General features: G+C 40.9%; 1 protein-coding gene across 1 annotated transcript in view; it reads right to left on the minus strand.

Annotated features, from left to right (window-relative positions):
* Positions 1-1102: 1102 nt before the first annotated feature.
* The window catches only part of BRINP1 (BMP/retinoic acid inducible neural specific 1), a 205080-nt gene continuing 185326 nt past the window's right edge, over positions 1103-20856 (minus strand). The window contains exon 8 of the mRNA XM_003264059.3: positions 1103-2695. Coding sequence (XP_003264107.1) covers positions 1555-2695 — 1141 coding nt within the window. The 3' untranslated portion in view covers positions 1103-1554. The remainder of the gene's footprint in view (positions 2696-20856) is intronic.

Consider the following 20856-nt stretch of genomic DNA (forward strand, 5'->3'; position numbering starts at 1 on the left):
CTTAAAATTTTGTGATTCTGCGTTTCTCTGCCAATGCAGAAATGAGGATCCAGATGCTCCGGAAGAACCTCTTGCAAGTACCACCTTAGCAAAAAGATGAACTCAGAGTTTCTGAAGACTAAGTAGTGATGTTTGACCAAATCCTTTACAGAACTGCTTTCAAATGAGCTGTCTTTGTTAGTCTTTCATCCTGATTTAACCCCCAAGTTAAAGCTGTCTTTCTTAGTCTATCATCCTGATTTAACCCTCATAAGGCCTCTCTCCCTTTCACAGATGCCAAGGAAGTGGCAGTGTTTATATTTCTGTGTGTGGGGAAGAGGAACGGGTGTAGGTGGTAGATGTGCATGTGTATTATCAAAGGAGACAGATATATATATATATATATATATATATATACACACACACACACACACACACACATATATATATACACATATATATACACACACACATATATATATACATACATATATTTAGACTTCTTAGGTAAGTCTGTCTGGCAAACCAATGCAATACTAAAACTTACCCTGTTTTTTGGTCACTGATTTTATTTAAACTAAAACTTTACCTTTAATATAGAAAGAATTTCTGGGAAACCTAGATTTTTTTTTTTTTTTTTTTAGAAAGCAAGTGGGGAAAAATTTCTTCAAACTCACTCTCTCTATAAACAACCTCAGACCGAAAAAAAAAAAAAAAACTTCATCCCTTGGCAACTACGTTGAAGGAGAAAATACAAAAGCAGCCAGTGTAATTTGGAAGAAGGTGTATTGCCAAGGGACTCAGAAAGTGAGGGTCAAGCCCTCATTCAGGCAGTAACTCTGGGTGTAATCATGGGCATGCCATTCCTCTCTGAGCCTATTTCTCAAACTAAGGAGTTTGAGGAGCTGATATCCAAAATTACTTATTGTCCTGTGACTATGTGAATGTACCCCCTCCTAATCCCACCTACTGGCCAGCTTGCATTAGTTTTAATGTATTCAGAATGAAAGATGCCCTATGGGTAAGATAGCATTGTCACTGTATTCCCACCCTTGTGTGAGAAAGAGAGTCAAAAAGAAGAGAAAAAACACACACACACAAGGAATTAAGCATAAAGAGGGAATAAATCTTAACCGAAGAAATATCTTCTTTATCTATGTCCATTTCCTCCAAAAAGGAAAAATGGCAGTGTCAGTTGTACATTACATATATCTCTCTTTCTTTTTAGTGTTTAATCTTAGCACCTGCACAGCAGAGATCTTTACAATTCATTGCATATGCTTTCTCCCTTCTCCCCCAATACAGCACCTGAGGCCTAAGAAGCAACTCCCTCAATGCTCCACAAAAGGCTGAGACCCTTCTTCATGACAGAGTGAGTATAGAAATAACAAACATGCCCAATGCTTTTATACAGTTGCTTTTCATTTCCAACAAATGAAGATTTTCCTCCTTTTCTTTGAATATTAATTACATTTTACAAATTTTTGTGGGTTTTTTGTTTTGTTTTGTTTTGCTTCATTTTGTTCTGTTGTGTGTGTACAACAACAGGAAAAGTCCATAGCAAGGAGTCCCGGGTTAGCAGAGTTTGGCTGTCATCTGGTCCGACTGTTTGAGGATCTCCGTGTTGTACAGGTCCAAGGCGTGGTTCACCCTGATGATCTCGCTGTTGGTCAGTTTCAGGCGGTGTTTCAGCATACAGGAGAACAAGTCCAGCTGGGGTTTCCCCGGGGCCACAGGAGGGGCCAGGCGATTAATTCGGTCCCGAATATCCAACAAGAGGAGCATCACCGAGGAAGAGGAATAGAACTGACCGCCCTGTGTGTAGGACTGGTTGACCTGCTGCACCGCGCTGCGCAGGAGGTCGGCGTTGAACCTCAGGCTATACCCGAACACCTGCACGTCTGAGATCTTGATGTAGAACTGCCTCTTGGAGGGATCGGACAGGTCCACGGGGCCCTGGCCTGTCTCATTTCGCAGTAGGGTAGGTAGCCGAGTCCGACTACGTAGGTAGATGTGGACCGTCTCGAAAAATGTTTTCCACCGATTGCCCAGCAAAAGAGTCCAGTTGTAGCACTGGCTGTTTTGGAGACGGATCTTCTCCCAGCGTGGGTAGCCAAATTCCCCGAAGGGCATGTTCCAGCCCTCCGAATGGCTCCCGCTAAAGGGGTTGACATAGACAAAGAACATGGGGTCCAGGCTGCTGTTGCGCATCTGGCAGATGCGCATGGACATGCCGATCACCATGTGGATGAAGTCCATGCGGTTCTTGTTGCTCTTGAGAGTGAGGGACATGCGCTTGCGCCACCGAGGGTCAAAGAAGGTGTCGAGGCGGATCTCGTTGCTGATGAAGGTGGTGTGGACGTAGAGGCGTGAGTCCATCTTCTGCAGCAGGTACTTCAGCTCCAGGTCCTGGAAGTCCAGGTCGGTCTCAAAGCTGATGAACTGCTCGCTCCGCTCCGAGTCCACGTTCTGTGGTTCGCAGCGGCCTCGATACAGCTTGTAGCCCTTGTTGCAGGAGCCGCAGAGGGAGATGTTGGCCAGGCTGCACATGGCGCAGCTGTTGTTCCCGCCTATCACGCAGGGGATGGGGCGCTGGCACAGCGTGGTGCTGCCGTGGCACACGCAGCTCCGCTGGCTCTCCAGGAAGGTTCCCCAAAACCCATTCTCATTACAGTAGAGGAGCGACTGGACCCTTGCAAGCCACTGCTGAATTGTCCTGGGAGATAGAGGAAAAATGGAGAAGGTTAACTACCATGAGTGGGTCTGTGAGTTACAGTTATCCAACTGACAATGCAAACTGGAGCTGCCCAAAGGATGAAAGGACTGGATGGAGCAGTGACAATAGGAAGGTCATGGAATATAAACATAAGAACTACATTGTAGCTCCTCGTAATGCCACAAACCAGCTGCATGACATCGTACTTTACCTTCCTAATGTTCAATGTCCTCATCTGAAAGTGAAGGGGTTGGAGTAAATGTTCCTTGGGGTCCTTCTAGCTCTTTGATTCCATTATACACTAGTCCCAAAGACGTGTGATTCAGGAAATGAAAGTGTCTAGACTCAAATACCCCTTCTGGATGACAACATATTGTAAACAATCAGCAATGAAAAAGACCTTAGCGGTTGTTTACTTAAACCACATGTTTCAACCCCCATTACAGATTCCTCCCATGAAGGTGTATAACATCTAACAACTTCAACAAAAACAAATTATATTTTATCATACTCTAGAAATCACGTAGTGCTTCTCTATTGATGATCTTACATGATCCTCATGGTGGTTTTTTAGAACATGTTAGAAAGGGGTTATTTCCCAACAGATGATAGAGAAGGTGTGGAGAAACAGGAACACTTTTGCACTGTTGGTGGGAGTATAAGTCAGTTCAACCATTGTGGAAGACAGTGTGGCGATTCCTCAAGGATCTAGAACCAGAAATACCATTTGACCCAGCAATCCCATTACTGGGTATGTACCCAAAGGATTATAAATCATTCTACTATAAAGACACATGTACACGTGTGTTTACTGCAGCACTGTCCACAATAGCAAAGACTTGGAACCAACCAAAATGCCCATCAATGATAGACTGGATAAAGAAAATGTGGCACATATACACCACGGAATACTACGCATCCATAAAAAAGGATGAGTTCATGTCCTTTGCACGGACATGGATTAAGCTGGAAACCATCATACTCAGCAAACTAACAAAAGACCAGAAAATGAAACACCACATGTTCTCACTAATAAGTAGAGTTGAACAATGAGAACACATGGATACAGGGAGGGGAACATTACACACTGGGGCTTGACAGGGGTTGGGGGGGCTAGGGGAGGGATAGCATTAAGAGAAATACCTAATGTAGATGATGGGCTGATGGGTGTAGCAAACCACCATAGCACATGTAACAAACCTGCGTGTTCTGCACATGTATCCCAAAACTTACAGCATAATAAAAAAACGGGGCGGGGGGGGTTATTTCCCTGCATTTTTCCAGAGCTCCAAACTCTCCATTCAGTTGCATTTCTATTGCAGCCTCTGGGCCCCCTCCCCACAGGCCCTCAACACTATAAATGATAACCAAAGTCTATAATCTGATTTCAGCCACCGAAACATTCTAATGAAGACAGATATTCCATCAGATAAGAAGCAGCATCAGAGTAGGAACAAATATGCAAGGCAGTCAGCTTAGAGGCCTCTCATCTTTCCTTTTTACTGTTCAAGTCACCCTTTGGCTGTCTTCCATGCTACCAATAAACCCTTGTGTGTCTAGCACTTTTTACCCTGCACAGGGTATTTTCACTCCAATTTTCTCACTTGAGCCTCACAGCAACACCCTAAAAATACCTTGGAACTTGAGGTCAGTCAGAGACAGCTGAAAATCCTGGCTCCTCCACCTGCAAGCTGAGGTAATGCTGGGCAGTTTTCTTCACCTTCCTAATCATTCCTACCACACAGAACTATGTCAGGATTATATGAATTTTTATGTGAAGGCTTAGCTCCAAACTTGGTACTTATTAAGAGCTCAATAAAAGTTAGCGGTTGTTATTCCTGCAAAGGGACTGTCAGCAATATTTTACAGACAATGGCAATGGCAATGGCAATGGAAGCTAAGAGGTGAAAGGGCATGCTCAGAGTCAAACAAACAATCAGAGAGTAGTTTCCTGGCTCACAGCTGTGGCTTTTTCAATTGTCTGTCAAGCGAGAGTCAAGGGCACCTTTCCTAAGGCTGTCATGTGCTGTGGAGATGGTGATGGTGATGATGATGATGCTCTCAGTGGTTCCTGATCTTCATTTTATAAAACTAGAAACAGAAGCTAATTTGCATTGTACTCTCTGTGGTAGGAAGTGTTAACAATCCATCTATTCTATCACTTCCACTGATGAGCCACAATCCCCAAACCACAAACACCAAGAGCCTAATTAGGCAGCAGAGCCTAATGTTGAAAAGTATGGTTGTTGGCCCAAGCAGAGCTGAGTTCAAAGCTGCATTCTATAACCAAGGATCCTATAACCAGGATCAAGTCACTTCATCTCTTTAAGCCTCAGTATCAATATCTAAAATGAGGATAATAAAGCCCATCTTAGGCAGCTGGTGAGAGGATTCAGTGAGATAATACATTTAAAGTGCTTAAAAGAGCCTGGCACAGAGCAATTATGGAAAAGGTAATAATAAAAAGTACTCTTATCCCAGAGAATAAGCTCTTCCTTTGAAGGTATTGAGACACTCTCAGGGATTTCACTATCGCTCTGGAGTTTGAGGAAAACCATTTTGTTATATCCATTTTCAAATGGATACTGTTGAAATGGCTTCCCAGCATGCTTTGCTTTCAATGAGTTGCTTATCGGCTGGGAGAAAATGGCGGAATAATTAGTGGGCTCCTTGAAACCCTCTCCTTTTTAAATCCACAGAACCACCCGGCCCTGGCGATAAAACCTCCCTGACAGTATCCAAAACACTGTATTGAAACCCCTCGTTTCTTTGTCAGTTTCCCCTCCAGGCGCTTAGGCTTGAGAGGAGAGGTCCCTCCTTCTCCGAGCACCTAGCCCAGAGGCTGGCTCTACAAATGCTTGCTGAGTGAATCAGTGTTTGATGAATGAATGCATAAAGAATATTCATATTTTTCTTGTTAGTTTTCATTTAAAAAAGGAAAAACAAACTTCTCCCTCTCCCCTCAGGACTGCAGTATTCGTTTTCCGTACCATCCACCCACACAGCTCCAGGCCTCCCCAGTTTCTGCTTCGTGAGACCAATGCTATTACAGCCTGGAGAACAGCAGCAGGCCCAGCCTTCAGGAAACGGAGCTGGAATAATAATGAGGTATGTGGCTCCCACCTCCCAAACCAGAACATTGACTGAATATTGGGTATGAGTCATCTGATATTTTTGTGAGCTGCAGGGGCCCTCCACACGGCCCTGATTGCGTGGTTCCATCTGACGAGAGCGTCATTTCAAAATGCCTCTTTCACATGGCCCACACTTGCCCCTGTCACTCCCTCTCCAAGTGACAGGACAGTACCCCATTTAGAGTTCCTCTGTTCCCATCTGCAAGGCATTCTATAACCCCGTAGAGCGCCCCCTTTCTCGTGTCTCATCATTGGGACCCTTTGTAAGGACCACAGCCCCCACTCCTTGAATCAATGCTTCATTGTGGCTGAACTCTCAGAATCCTCGGTGAGAGAAATAAAAAGATGAAAGTTCCTGGTGATGCTGCAATAAGCAACGGGGCTAGTGGCAAATTAGGATTCCAGCCCTGTCAGGCAGGAGGAATTGGGGACAGAAGGCCTCTGAGATACATTCGCGAGCTGCGTGGCACCTGCATCTCCTGACCTCAGAATAATCATGAGGTTGTGGGCTGTATCAAAGGAGGCATTAATGATACAGCAAGAGGACTTAGAAAGCAGGTGGTGTTCATGGGGAGCAGGGAGCACGAGGCTGAGGGAAAGAGGAAAGAAAACAGAGGGGAAAGGTGGAGACTGGAGAAGGGCGATAAGTGGAGAAAAGGACTTGGTGTTGGAGATGGTGGGGAAATGTGGAGCAAATGAGCAGACAGCAGCTATGGAGGAGACCCTGGACAGGGAGGATGAGATGGAATGAAATTAGAGTGGGTAGGATAGAAACAAAGAGATGCAGCCAAGGCATCATCTGTGTTAACTCACAGATTTGGGAAACAGCCCAGACTGGGGTTCCTAATTCAACTATTGGATGGGCCATTTAAGGGTGGGCTAGTTGTCCATTCTCCTTTTCTAGAGAGGCCAATTGCAGAGACAGTGCGGGCAGAGAGGTAAAGCAATGTTACCAGTGAGTCCTGATCCCCCAGGTCAACAGACTTTCTTTTGCTTTTCAGTATTTCATTTTGAGATTAGAACCACAAAAAGCTCATTTCATTTTGTGTGTGTGTGTCTTTTGAATACAAGCAAATTGCAATAATGAGGAAAAAGCCTCAATCAAATCAATCTCCTATACCTCCCCTATCTCCAGCCAGTTCTCTCAGTAGTTATCATGGATAGTCATAAACTCTACAAGGTTCAATTGTAGGCAGTGCCCTAAACCAGCTGAGAGCATCAGTGACTTACAACTATTGAGTTCTCACTGTATACCAGGCATAGTGCTGGAGGCTCTTCATACTGTCTCCCTGAACAGCACATGAAACCACCTCCATGTTAAAGACAAAGAAAAACGAGTCCTTGAGAAGTGAGATAACTTGTCTAAGATCACAAAATTTGGTATCTGAATGTGGAGTATCTTTGTGATCTCAGACAAGTTATCAGTGCACTTTCTTCTAGGTATCATAATGTAAAATTATAATGATATGGTGAGCAAGAAGAAGAAAGCAAGACACAAGAAAAGAAATAAATTGAAATAATGGAAAAATACTGAAAGTTTGAGCCTGTGAAGGGCCTATTATCACATTCCTTGCTTCCTCTGGACCTGCCAGGGTCCCTCTCCTCCACTCACAGATAATTGGGGCTCCCGACAAGTGCATAGGGAGATGCTGGGGATCAGGGATAGCAGGGATTGTGATCTATAAATACCATTTCCCAGGCTAGTTGGTGATAGCCTGCCTCAACCTTGGCAACAGAGAAGCAGCTTAATAGGCTGCTCCAGAGGGGAGGGTCTCACAAAGGCTGACACAACCCCACTGAAAGCCAGTCAGTGTGAGGCAGGGAGGAGCAGGTTTTAAAGTGCTTTTCTCTGTCCCTAAGGATCCAAAGCATCTTCCATCTGCAGCCAAAGCTGAGATGCAATACATCCAAATCAGCATCTTTCTGTTGGATGGGATTTCAATTCATTCTGATAGGGGGCTGAGAGGAGAGAAGGAAGGAGAAAGAAGGAAGTTGCATTTTCATTTCTAAACTGGAAAACCCTAGAGCCTGATTGGTAGGTACACACACTGGCTCTGAATAAAGCAGTTTTGACCATTAGAAGCAGGGAAACTTCAAGAAGAAACCTTGGGAATGTTCATCTTTCTCATGTTTAGACCTGAACACAGAGACTTGGTTGCTGAGGTCAAAAAAATCAGTGTTTCTTAAGTGTTTCCTACATTGTGGCAGTTACCACTTTATCCTCACATCAACCCCATGAGATAGGATTCCCTTGTGATTTTTATCCCACAGATGAGGGCATTGAAGGCCACAGAGAGGCTGCGACTCACCTTGGTCACACAGCATGGGAGTAGCAGAGCAAAGTTCAGGATTCTTGGGTCCAAACCCAATACTCCCTCAATGCCCGTGCTCTATATTCCCTGACCTCTAAACCTCCGACTGGAGGAGAAAGAGGCTCTGGACCATGTTAACACCTCAGCTGCCCCCCTGCAGGCTCTGTCTTTGCCTCAGCCAGGAATTTCTGGCAACCTGACAGGTCTCCTGGTGACACAGCATGAAGTCGCTCATCATTTCGAGGACAGTCTCCGCCACCCAGGGCTTCCCATCAGTGCTTTCAAAGGTACACATCTCCCTTTCAGAACCCCCTGGCTGGGGAGCCCAGGCTGGGGTTCCTAATTCAAGCAAACTCCCTGCTGATTTTAATTGGAGGTTTTGCCTAAGATGGGAATACAGTGTGGGGCCAGTGGCATTTTAGGGGAGATCATACAAATCGAGTGCCAAGGAGAGAGGAAGAGAAACAGATCTAGGTTAAAATAGAAAGCTATAATCCATAACTCCCATTTGCTTACCAGGAGTGTGTATTTTAAAAAGTACAGAGGAAATGAAAAAAAAAGAAATTGGAGCTCTGCATTATTCTTTTATTTATGCCCTTTGCTTTTTCCTTGGCATTTCTTTGACATTGTAATGGGTGCCTGAGTAATTCTGTGACTCCACAAAATGTATATTCCACAGACAACAGACTAAACTGAGAAGACAAACAGTTGTTTTTTTAGGTTTCTGATGATGTGCTGTTCTTTAGTTGTGCTGTGTGTGACTCTCTGTGCGTGTGTGTGTGTGTGTGTGTGTGTTAAAGAAGTGGTATTTATAAGAGATGAATACGTCAAGTCAGTGGTGTCAGAATGCTTGAGATTCCGCTGAAAAGAGCCTCAGAAATGCAATGGATGTGCTAGTATGAATTATAACTGGCCATCAGACTCACTCTGTTCACTATTTTTCCCAGATAAATATTTAGCTTTTAATCATTACCCTCTTTGAGTTTCATAACATGTTTTTCCTTCTCTCAGTTCTTCACATGGTGTCACAGCCTCATTGAGTAGCTCATAATAATAAGGAAGAAATACCAAAAGAAAATGTTATGGTCCCTTGTCATGCTGAAGCTATTTTCTAATTTTCAATTGTGGAGTGAAGGTAATAGGTCTTACTGGAGAGGGCAGAGGAAGAAGGAAGAAGGAGAAGAGCATCAGTGTAAAAAATCCAATAGGGTCTTTAAAACTAGGTTGTCAGGAGCTGAAACAATTTTTGCAATTACACAGTTCTGTGTCTGGAAGGAGGTGACAGGCAACATCAGCTGCATATTCAAATTCAGCATTTTGCTTTGGGGCATGAATGTGCTGAAGACAAGTGAAGGAAGGCGCCCGGAGCCTCTCAAAGGTGACAGAAAGGCTGAAAACAGCAGGACACTCCCTGGTGGAGGTTTACAAGAGTGATTTATTCTTCTTGGGCAGTAGTTAGACTGTATAATAACAGACTCCAACCAAAAAGCTATGAAATAAGAGGGGGCTACCCAGGGTCTAGTGGGCCTTAACCCTGAAGTACAATAATGGTCATCTAGATCTATGATCTTGGCAGTGAGAAGCAGTGATCACAGGTGAGAGAGCAAGTTAAATAAGTGCTGGGCCCTGCTCTACCCCTATTTGACCTTGGATATTTGGCCTTGCTATTTGACCTTAAATAAGTCACCTGACCTCTTTGACCTTCAGTATTCTTATCTGTCAAATGGGGAAGGTAACATCTACTTTTCACTTTGTCTTAAGAGCTAGGAATGGAATATGCAAAGCTCTAGAGAGACTTCCAGTGAAAAGAAGTGATGACTGACCATTAGTAACCATGATTGTTACTGAGGGCAAGGAATAACTATGCTTTATAAATGCCTTCAGTAAAATTATTCCTCTTGGTTACTAAAACAGCCCAGTTGATTATAGCCTAATATCTTCAACTCATTGGTTATTCAGTCTCCATAGTTCTAACGAATGCTGTCACCAAGATACTTGAAGAAGAAAGAGCTAACATGAGCTTTGGAATCCAAAAAGAAAAAAAAAAAGGAATATTGAGTCATAGCTCTGCTACTCATTATTTAACCTTGAGTTAATTGCTTGTCCTTTCTAAGCTTCAGTTTTCTGAACTACAGAATGGAATAATAATACAATCCTTGCAAGGTTGTTCTGAGGCTCAGATAAGATGATGTGCATTAAGTTTCTAACATATAGTAGGTACACACTGTCTCTCATGCAAACAAACTATGTTTCTCTTGAGCTCACATAGTAAATGATCCCTTTGAAATCAGTAATTATAGATTTAAAAACTCAGAGTGGGAAAGAATTCAACAAATGCTGCTGGATCAGTTGAATATCCATATTAAACAAAATAAATCTTGACACTTAACTTCCTCTGTACTCCTAAATCAAAACAGATGGCTTGCAGATCTAAATGAAGAAAGTAAAACAATAACATCAACAAAACAACTTTTAGGAGAAAATATAGGGGAGCATCTTTATGACAGTAAGCAAAGATTTCTTAAAAGTGCTCACCATAAAAGAAGATAATTGATTAATAGGACTATATAAAAATTAAAACAGATTCATCAAAAGATACCATAGAATGAAAAGACAACTTTCTATTTGCAATACCTCTAGCTAACAAGAGATTGTATGTATAAAACATTCTAAGGTCTGAAAGCTTGTATACCCCCTCCCCCAAATTAGTATGTTGAAATTTCAATTTCCAAGGTAAGGATATTAGAAGGTGGTGCCTTTGGGAGCTAATTAGGTCATGAAAGTGGAGCTCTCAGGAGTGGAATTAGTGTTCTCATAAATGAGACACAAGAGAGACTCCTTGTCTCTCCCAACATGTGAAGACACAGGTAGAAGGTGAACCCAAAAGCCCTTACCAGACACCAAATCTACCAGTACCTTGATCTCGGACTTCCCAACCTTCAGGGCTGTGAAAAATAAATTCATGCTACTTATATGCTCCCCGGTCTTTGTTATTTCATTATAGCAGCCTGAACAGACTAAGATAATATGTAAACAACTACAAATCAGTGAGCAAAATTCAGATAACCAAAAGGGAAAATAGGCAAATGATATGGACAGGCACTTCATCAAAAAGAATATTCAAAAGGTCAATATGCAATGAATCTCCACTTCATTCACTATCAGAAAAATGCAAATTAAACTAGCAATGATATATTATTACTCAGCAGGATAGCAAAATTAAAAAGAAGGTAAGCGCTAAGTCATCAAGGTTGTGGAACAATTGAAACTCTCCTAGGCTACTGCTAGGAACAAAACTTACATCAACAAATTCAGAAAACTGTTAGCATGTATTAAAATATCCAGTAAGTTGAACATATGAATACAGTACCTCCCAGCAATTCCATGCCTAATATGTACCCAACCAAAAGGCATATATAAAGACATGTATAAGATTGCAGTACTATTTGGAATAATGCCAAACTAGTCAAATGACCATCAGCAGTAGAAGAGAATTCTATATACACAATAAAATATTTTTGAGAATGAATGAGCCACAACTACACAAAACAAAATGGAGGAATATCTCCATTTAGAAAGATGAAAAGGTGAAAGAAACCAGACACAAAGAGTTCATTTCATTTCATATATAAAGCAAAACTGACCTACACTGGATGAAGCAGTGGAAAAAATAATTCCCTTGGGGAGAAGGTTGATAAGGCTTAGAAGAAGACACGGGGGGAGCCGTACAGTGCAGAGAATGCCTTAGTTTTTGATCTGGTGCTGGTCATACGTGTGAATTCACTTTGTAAAGGTTTATCTTACTGTACATTTATGTTGTTTCCACTTTCTGTATGTATGTAATACTTTAGTAAAATACTTACCAAAAAGATTGTCCTTTAAAATAATCAGAATGATATTAATAAGGCAGCAAAACATGACATTTTCATATCACTTTCAAACTTTCTAAAGCTCTTCTGTTTGTTCTCTAATTTTGATCCTCACAATTTATCTGTGTCCCAGGCTGGGTTGAGAGAGCATCATTTCATTCATATCATTACAATTTCATTTTAATGATATGAAAAAACTGAGGCTCAGAGAAGAGAAGTAACTTCCCGATGGTCACTAGTGACTTGTCACATCACTGGAACTAAAATTCACCCATGCATGAGTTTGTTGGCAGGACGTGGAGGGTGGAGGTAGGCAGGAGAATTGGGTGATGGCTCTGACAGAGGAGTAAAAAGAGCTGTCCATAGAAATTATAAGACATGTCTATTTTTGACTAAATCCCCTGAGCTTACATATTCTATTCCAGACAGGAAGCTACTTCCGAGCCACAGCATGGTGGGGAGGGGAAAGAAGAAAAAACCAAAAACAACAGAAAGGAACTGGAGATGCTTATTTTCTTGCCTTGCGTCAGCCAAGTGAGTCAATTGCCCTACTTGCTACAAATGCAGAATGACAAGCATGGGTGAAAATGGAGAGATTCCTACTAGTGTTGACTTAAATAAACCCAGGACAGCACTCGCAGTGAAGCTCAGCCACTGCCACACATCTCCCTGCCCCTCACTTAGATTGTACACCCTCAGTTGCCACCATTTTGGACGTCACTATCTTTTTTTCTGCCCATAAATAGAAAAAAAGTTCCAAAGATGTTCTCAGCTAAAAGCTTCATTGCCACATAGTTAGAAGGACACTTGTAAGCACTTGTGATTGACAGCCAGATGCCCTGAGCTAGCCTGACTTCACATGTGGGCTTGTGCCTCTTCTTTATAGACAATTTAATACACACTCAGAATAAGTCTTGGTTGCTCAAATTGTACCCCCTGCTCCCCACTCCACTTATGCATGCACACAAAAATCAGTAGTCAGGGACTATCAAAGTAGCAACTTCTCCTGGGGGGAGCTGCCTATGAGTTTATAGTGACAATTCCAGAACCTTAAAGCTAAATAACACTTAGGCAAGGCCTGGTCCCTGTGACAGATGAGAAACAGAGTCCAGGGACATTAAGTAATCTGCTTGCGGTCACATAAGTAGTACCTGGAAGCCCAGAACCAGAATCTTCCCCTTGAGGAAGAAGCCTGCACACTTCCCAAAATTTATACTGTTAATCATCTTCTGCCTAGCCTTCTCCAAAGAGGCCTATAACATCTTACCTGGGTGACTGTGCACTGAGTGAGAAAAAGAAATAATAATAATGCTTTCCAAAGACTTTTGCACACTGGCTCTAAACTGACATTAATTCCAGGAGATGCAAAATATCACTGTGATCTACCAATCAGAGTAAGAGTTTATGGAAGTCAGATGACGAATGGAGTTTTAGCTCAGGTCCATCTCACAGTGAGTCCAGTGGATACTTCCGGTGGTAGTTCCCCAGTCCTAGAATGCACATTGGGGATTCTATCATAACCGGAATACCCACCAACTGGTAGCATCCTTCCCTTCCCTCATTTGGTACCCACACTATCTATACCCCTCTCCAAATAATAGAATAATAGTATTTTATGGTACATTCGCCCCCACTTAAACCAGCTTTCAAGAAGACGAAAAAAACATTAACAAGAACAATGACAACACACAACAACAAAATATGCACCTAGACAGGGGCTGAAACCTTAAGATAAATCCACTAAACAACAATCTTGATTGATTGACTAGATTTTAAAGGACAATCTTGCGTTACAAAATATTTCCTCACAACATCTCTGAAGAGTGCATTCCCCTTTGTACTAAAATGTATCACAGGCTTGTGGTCAGCAAGATGACTGACTAGAGGTGGCTAACACTCACTGCCCAACACAAAAAAGGACCAAAACAAACAATGAACAAACAACTAAATTTTGACCAAAGTGACCTACGGAGAGCACTGAAGTACAGTAAGGGGGTGGTGAAAACCCTGTGAGGCACAGAAAAGCAGGATGACTCTATAGAGAAGGAAACAAAACATCTTGTCTCTGCTACCTCCTCTCCCCAGTCAGGATTAGCTCAGAACCAGGTGAGCCCTCTCCCTGCAGGGAAAAGTCTTCATGGGCCCTGAGCCCAGTTTAGGGAAGTGCCTGGAGTTTGCACAGCTGTACTATTCCAGAAAAGAAGCCCACGTTGTATCCCACCCCCAACCCTTTTATTCAACCTGCTACTGCACTGTGACATTTTGAAAGCAAAGCCCTGCTAGCGTGTGTTTTTCTCTAGTGGCCAGTAGCCACTGCGCTTCTCCATCCCTGAGGCACTGACATCATTGCACTATGATCATACACTGTAGTGCTCCATTCCCCAGCCAAGCTGCTGCAGTTCCTTACCCATGGGGAACAAGCTGCCTGGGAGGCACTCCATCTCCCCCATTTCATTTGGTGCTGCGCCCTGCTCCTGGCACCCAAGCCCAGGGCACTGCATGGGCTCAGATGTAAGGGTCACAGCCTAGGCTCAGTGGAGCAGGCAGTCTGTCCCAGCGGAGAAGCTATGTCTGGGAAGGTAAGGCAGCTGTGTCCCCTCAGCGCCTAAACCAGGCTGTTGCCCCAGCCCCAGAGAAATAAAGCTTTGGCCAGGGAACAGCTGCAATTTGGCACCCTGCCCCTCCACGACCAGGTACTCTGGCCCAGGAGACAAGCCACACCCAAGTCAGGAGAGAAGCCTCACTTTCTGGATGCCTGAAGTAACCTGTATCTTGGCTCCAGGAAACTGAAACTTTGACACATGGAAGCAGCCATGACCCCATGCCTAAGCCCTCGTGGTGTTCTATCCCTTGGAGACCAGGTGCTCCAGCCCAGCAGAAAAGCCATGCCCAGCTGGCAGAGCAGCCTTGCACACTTAGCACCTGAACCAACTAGTCTCAGGTAATGGGAGCTTTAGCCCAGGGAGCAGCCACAACCCTGGTGCTTGAGTCCACACAGCACCTGACCCCCAGGGAAGCACAGCCTTGGCTGATCTGTATCACCTTGTCCACTATGTCAAAATGCTACAGTGCCCCACTTCCCTGGATCTGGACCAGCCCTCTGAAGTGTGCACGACTGAGGCCCTACCTCCAATGCGTAGTAAAGCCAATATTGCACTGCTATTTGAACCCTAGAACCCAAGCCATAGCCACGCCCTGCCATTCCTGGTTCTTGCTTCCACAGCGCCTCAGAGGATTTGGGTAGCGCTATGTCCCACCATTGCAGGGTCCAGAGTCACCACTAAGCAGTACCCACTCTCCTGATGCCCAAGTTGTCTTTGTGCCCTGCTGCCTCTCCAACCCAAACTGCAATTGCATCCTGCTCCCCAGAACCTGAGCCGCTGAAACACCCCTTCCTTCCTGGAGCCATACCAGTGCAGTGTCCTGACACCCAGGATCAGAGTCACGGTTACATCCCTGCCATCTGGGCCTGAGCTACTTAAGTGCCTTGGAATCGCAATCCTCTGCTTGGTGGGAGAGCTAAGAAAGTAAACCTGCACCCATGTCACATGGGCCACAGTATTCAACAAGACACTGATCATAGGACCCCAGTTCCATTGCCACTCTAAGCACCTGTGTCCTGGAAAGCAGTGCCACTATGGCTGCCTGTTATCTATATTATACCCAACTCCAAAAGGAATTCAATTCAGCTAAGTCTTCATACTGTGGGAAAAATGAGAACAACAGGATCCCTGAAGCCCTTGTTGCCGATAACCTTAACAATCTACCTTGCCACCACCACTGCCACAAAGTCTTGTAGACTAGGCTATTAAGGTATCCACAGAAATTTCTGACATTGATTACAACTGAAGAAGTTGCATGATGGCTACACCAGTGCACCCACCCAGAACCAGAATTAAGCACCTTACCCAACTGACACCATAGGACACACCTGCAAGGGAATGTCTTTTTCTATGAGAGCTACTCTATAAAATTATAATTGGTGGTTGTCCACTAAATGCACAGATATAAACATGAGGACATAAAGAACATGAAAAAACAAGGAAACATGACACTACCAAAAGAACAAAATAATTATCCAATAACAAATCCTCCAAAATGGAAATTGTGAATTGCCTAAAAAGGAATTCAAGACAATGATCTTTAAAAACAAAACTCATTGAGATACAAGGGAATATTGACAGATAATTCAATAAAACTAATAAAATGTCATGATCTGGGAGAGATTCAACAAAAAGATATCATTAAAAAGAACCAAAGAGAAATCTTAAAGCTGAATAATTCAATGAATGAATTAAAAAACACAATTAAGAGCTTCAATAGCTGGCTACATCAAGTAAAAGAAAGAAAGTCTGGACTTGAAGAGAAGTCTTTTAAAATAGCCCAGTAAAGGGAGAATTTAAAAATTGAATAAATTAAAAAGAGTGAATAAAGTATATGGGATTATGGGACACCAGTAAGCAAACAAGTACTTACATGATGAGTATAAGAGGAATAATAGATGAAGAAAGGCATAGAAAGCTTATTTAACGATATATTTGTTAAACATTTCCCAAGTCTTGGAAGAGACATGAACATCCAGATTCACGAAGCTCATAGGTTCCCAAACAGGTCCAACCCAAAGAAGTCCTCCACAAGGCACATTATAATCAAAATATCAAAGACATCATAGAAATGATTTTAAAAGGCCAGGAAATGATAGGATGATATAGTTAAAGTGCTGAATGAAAAAATAAAAAAAACCTTTCAATCAAGAATATTAAACCTAGCACAGAAATGAAGAGGAAATAAAGTATTTCCCAGACAAAGAAAAGCTGAGAAAATTCATCACCACTAGATCAGCCTTAGAAAAAAATGTTTAGAGCCAGGCATGGTGGCTCACATCTGTCATCTCAAAGACTGTGGAGGCTGAGAGGGGAGGATCACCTGAGACCAAGAGTTTAAGAGCAGCCTGGCCAACATAGTGAGACCCCATCTCTACAAAAGTTTTAAAAATAATCATAAAAAAATACAATTAGCCAAGCATGGTGGTATGTGCCTGTCATCCTACCTACTTGGGAGGCTGAGGTGGGAGGATCACTTGAACCCAGGAGTTTGAGGCTACAGTGAGCTATGATCATGCCACTTCACTTCAGCCAGGGCAACAGAGTAAGATCTCCATCTTTAAAAAAAATGGGGAGTACTTCAACTAAAAGTAAAAGGATGATAATTACTACCAAGAAAATATATGAAAGCATAAAACTCACTGGTAGAGGTAAATTCATAATTAAATTCAGACTATCCCATGACTATAATAGTGATATATAAATCTATCAAATCTCTAGTATGAAAGTTAAAAGTTAAAATGACCAAAAAAGTGACTGTAGCCACAGTAAGTTCTTAAGATATGCATAGTATAAAACATATAAATTGTGGCAACAAAAATATAAATAGTTGGGGGGAGGGTAAAGGTAAAAGGTACATGCAACCAAATTTATCAGCTTAAAGTGGTCTATTATAACTATAAAATACTTTATGTGAGCCTCACAGTAACTGCAAAGAAAAAAAATACTACAGAGATACACAAATGAGAAAGAGAAAGAAATCAAAGATTAGCACTACAGAAAATCACCAAACCACAAAGGTAAACAAGGAAGAAAGGAAAAAAAAGGATCTATTAAACCACTAGGAAACAATTACCAAATATCAGGAGTAAATTCTTCCCTATCAATAATGACATTGACTGTAAATATCCAATCAAAAGACATAGAGTGGCTGAGTGGATTGACAAAAGGAAAGATTCAACTATAGGCTACCTATAAAAGACCCATTGTAGCTTAAAGGACACGCAGCTGAAAGTGAAGGGATGTAAGAAGACATTTCTTGCAAATAGTAGTCAAAAAAGAACAGGGGTTGCTATGCTTACATTAGATAAAATAGACTTCAAGTCAAAAATTATTTCAAGAGAAAAAGATAGTCATTGTATAACAATAAAAGCATCAGTTCATCAAGAGGACATAGCAAATATAAATATATATATATGCACCCAACATTGGAGCACTTAAATATATAAAGTAAATATTAATGAACCTGAAGGAATAAATAAATATCTACACAATAACAGTAGAGGACTTTAATACCCTGCTTTCAACAATGAATAGATCAAGCAGACAGAAAAATAACCAAAATATACTGAACATGAACTGCACTTTAGACCAAATGGACCTAACAGACATATATAAAACATTTCATTCAACATCAGCAGACTATACATTCATTTCTAGAGCACATGGTACATTCTCCAGGATAGATCATATGTTAGGCCTCAAAACAAGTTTTAGTAAATTCAATAATATTACAATTATATCTAGTATTATTTCCAACCACAATGGTATGAAACTAGAAATCAGTAACAAGAGAAATCTTGAAATATCCACAAGTATGTGGAAATAAAGAACATGCTCCTTAACAACCAGTGGGTCAAAGAAGAAATCAAAAGGGAAACTGAAAGATATCTTGAGACAAATAACAGTAGAAACATGATATATGAAAACCTATAGGATGCATCAAAAGAAGTTATCAGAGGGAAGTTTACAGCAATAAATAATAAACAAGAAGAAAGATCCCAAATAAATTAAAGAGTTAGTAAAAGAAGAGGAAACTAAACTGTAATTTAGCAGAAGGAAGGAAATAATGACAATCAGAACAGAAATAAAGAGAGAACACAAAAGTCATGGAAAAAAATCAATAAAACCAAGAGTTGGTTCATTGAAAAACTAAGCAAAATCAACGAACCCTTAGCTAGACAAAAAAAAGAAAAAAAAAAAAGAAAAAAAGGAAACTCAAATAAAATCAGAAATGAAAGGGGAGACACTACAACAGATGTCTCAGAAATAAAAAGGACCATAAGGGACTATTATGAACAATTATATGCCAACAAATTGGATAACCTGGAGGAAATGGATAAATTCCTGGAAAATGCAACCTATGAAGTTTGAATCAGGAAGAAAAAGAAAACCTGAACAGACCATTAATAAAGAGATTGAAGTGAAGTAGTATTTAAAAACCTTCCACCAAGGAAAAGCCCATGACCAGGTGGCTTCATGGCTCAATTCTACCAAATATTCAAAAAATAATTGTTACCAATACTTCTTAAACTCTTCCAAAAAATAGAGCTAGAGGGAATACTTCCAAACACATGTTATGAGGTAGCATCACCTTGATACCTAAGCCAGACAAAAATACTGCAAAAAAAGAAAACTACAGGCCAATGTCTTTAATGAACATTGATGCAAAAATCCTCAATAAAATATTAGCAAGCTGAATTTAACAACACATCTAAAACAAGTGGAATTTATCCCAGGAACGCAAGATTGGTTTAATATATACAAATCAATAAGTGTCATATATCACATTAACAGAATAAGATTAAAATCATAAGATCACCTCGATGCAGAAAAAAAGTATTTGACAAAGTTACACATTTTTTCTTGTTAAAACTCATAAATTTAGCTATAGAATAAAAGTTTGTCAATATAATAAAGGGCTAACATCATAATCAACAGGAAACAACTGAAAGCTTTTCCACTAACATTCAATTCAAGGCAAGAATGTCCACTCCTAACACTTCTATTCAATACAGTACTGGAAGTACTAGCAAGAGCAACTAGACAAGAAAAAGAAATGAAAAAGCATCCAAATCAGAAAGGAAGAAGTAGAATAAACTCTATTTGCAAGTGTCATAATTCTATATGCAGAAAACCCCAAAGATCCCCCCACAAAAAAACTATTAGAACTAATAAATGAATTAAATGAAGTTGAATTATACAAAATCAAGATACAAAAATGAGTAGCACTTCTACACACAAATAACTTAGTTGAAAAAGAAATTTTAAAAAGAATCTCATTTACAAAAAAAAATACTTAGGAATAAATTGACCAAGGAAGTTAAAGATTTGTACACTGAAAACTATAAAACATTAAAGAAATTAAAGAAGACACAAATAAATGAAAAGATATTCTGTGTTCATGGGTGGGGAAAATTAATATTATCAACATATTCACACTATTCAAAGCAATATAATGATTTAACATAATCCCTATAAAAATGTCAAGGTCAATCTTCACAGAAATAGAAAAAGCAATCCCAAAAAAAACCAAAACCTACATAGCCAAAGTAATACTGAGAAAGAAGAATAAAGTAGGAAGCATCATGCTCCTGATTTAAAATTATACTACAAAATTATAGTAATCAAAACAATATAGACCTGGCATAAAAAACAGAAACATAGACCAATGGAACAGAAGAGAGAGCCCAAGAATAAATTCAATCATAAATGGTGAACTAATTTTCAACAAGGGCACTAAGAGGATACAATGGGAAAAGGATAATCTCTTCAATAAACAGGGCTGGGAAAACTAGATTTCCACATGCAGAATAATGAAATTGAATGCTTTTCTTAACACCATACACAAAAATCAACTCAAAATGGATAAAAGGCCTCATTGGAAGACCTGAAACCCACAAAACTCCTAGAAGAGAACATAAGTAGAAAGCTCCTCAACATTGGCCTTAGCAATGAATTTTTTGATATCACACCAAAAGCTCAGGCTACAAAAACAAATATAAATGAGTCTATAGTAAACTAAAAAGCTTCTTCACAGCAAAGGAAATATTTAACAAACTGAAAAGGCAACCTACAGACTAAGAAAAAGTATTTGCAAGCCACATACTTGATAAGAGATTAATAATCAAAATTTATAAAGAACTCTTACAACTCAATAGCAGAAAAACAAATAACCCAATTTAAAAAGTGAACAAAGGACCTGAACAGACATTTCTCCAAAGAAGACATAAAAATGGCTAA

The sequence above is a fragment of the Nomascus leucogenys genome, chromosome 8 (genome assembly GCF_006542625.1).
Source record: "Nomascus leucogenys isolate Asia chromosome 8, Asia_NLE_v1, whole genome shotgun sequence".
NCBI classification, from domain to species: domain Eukaryota; kingdom Metazoa; phylum Chordata; class Mammalia; order Primates; family Hylobatidae; genus Nomascus; species Nomascus leucogenys.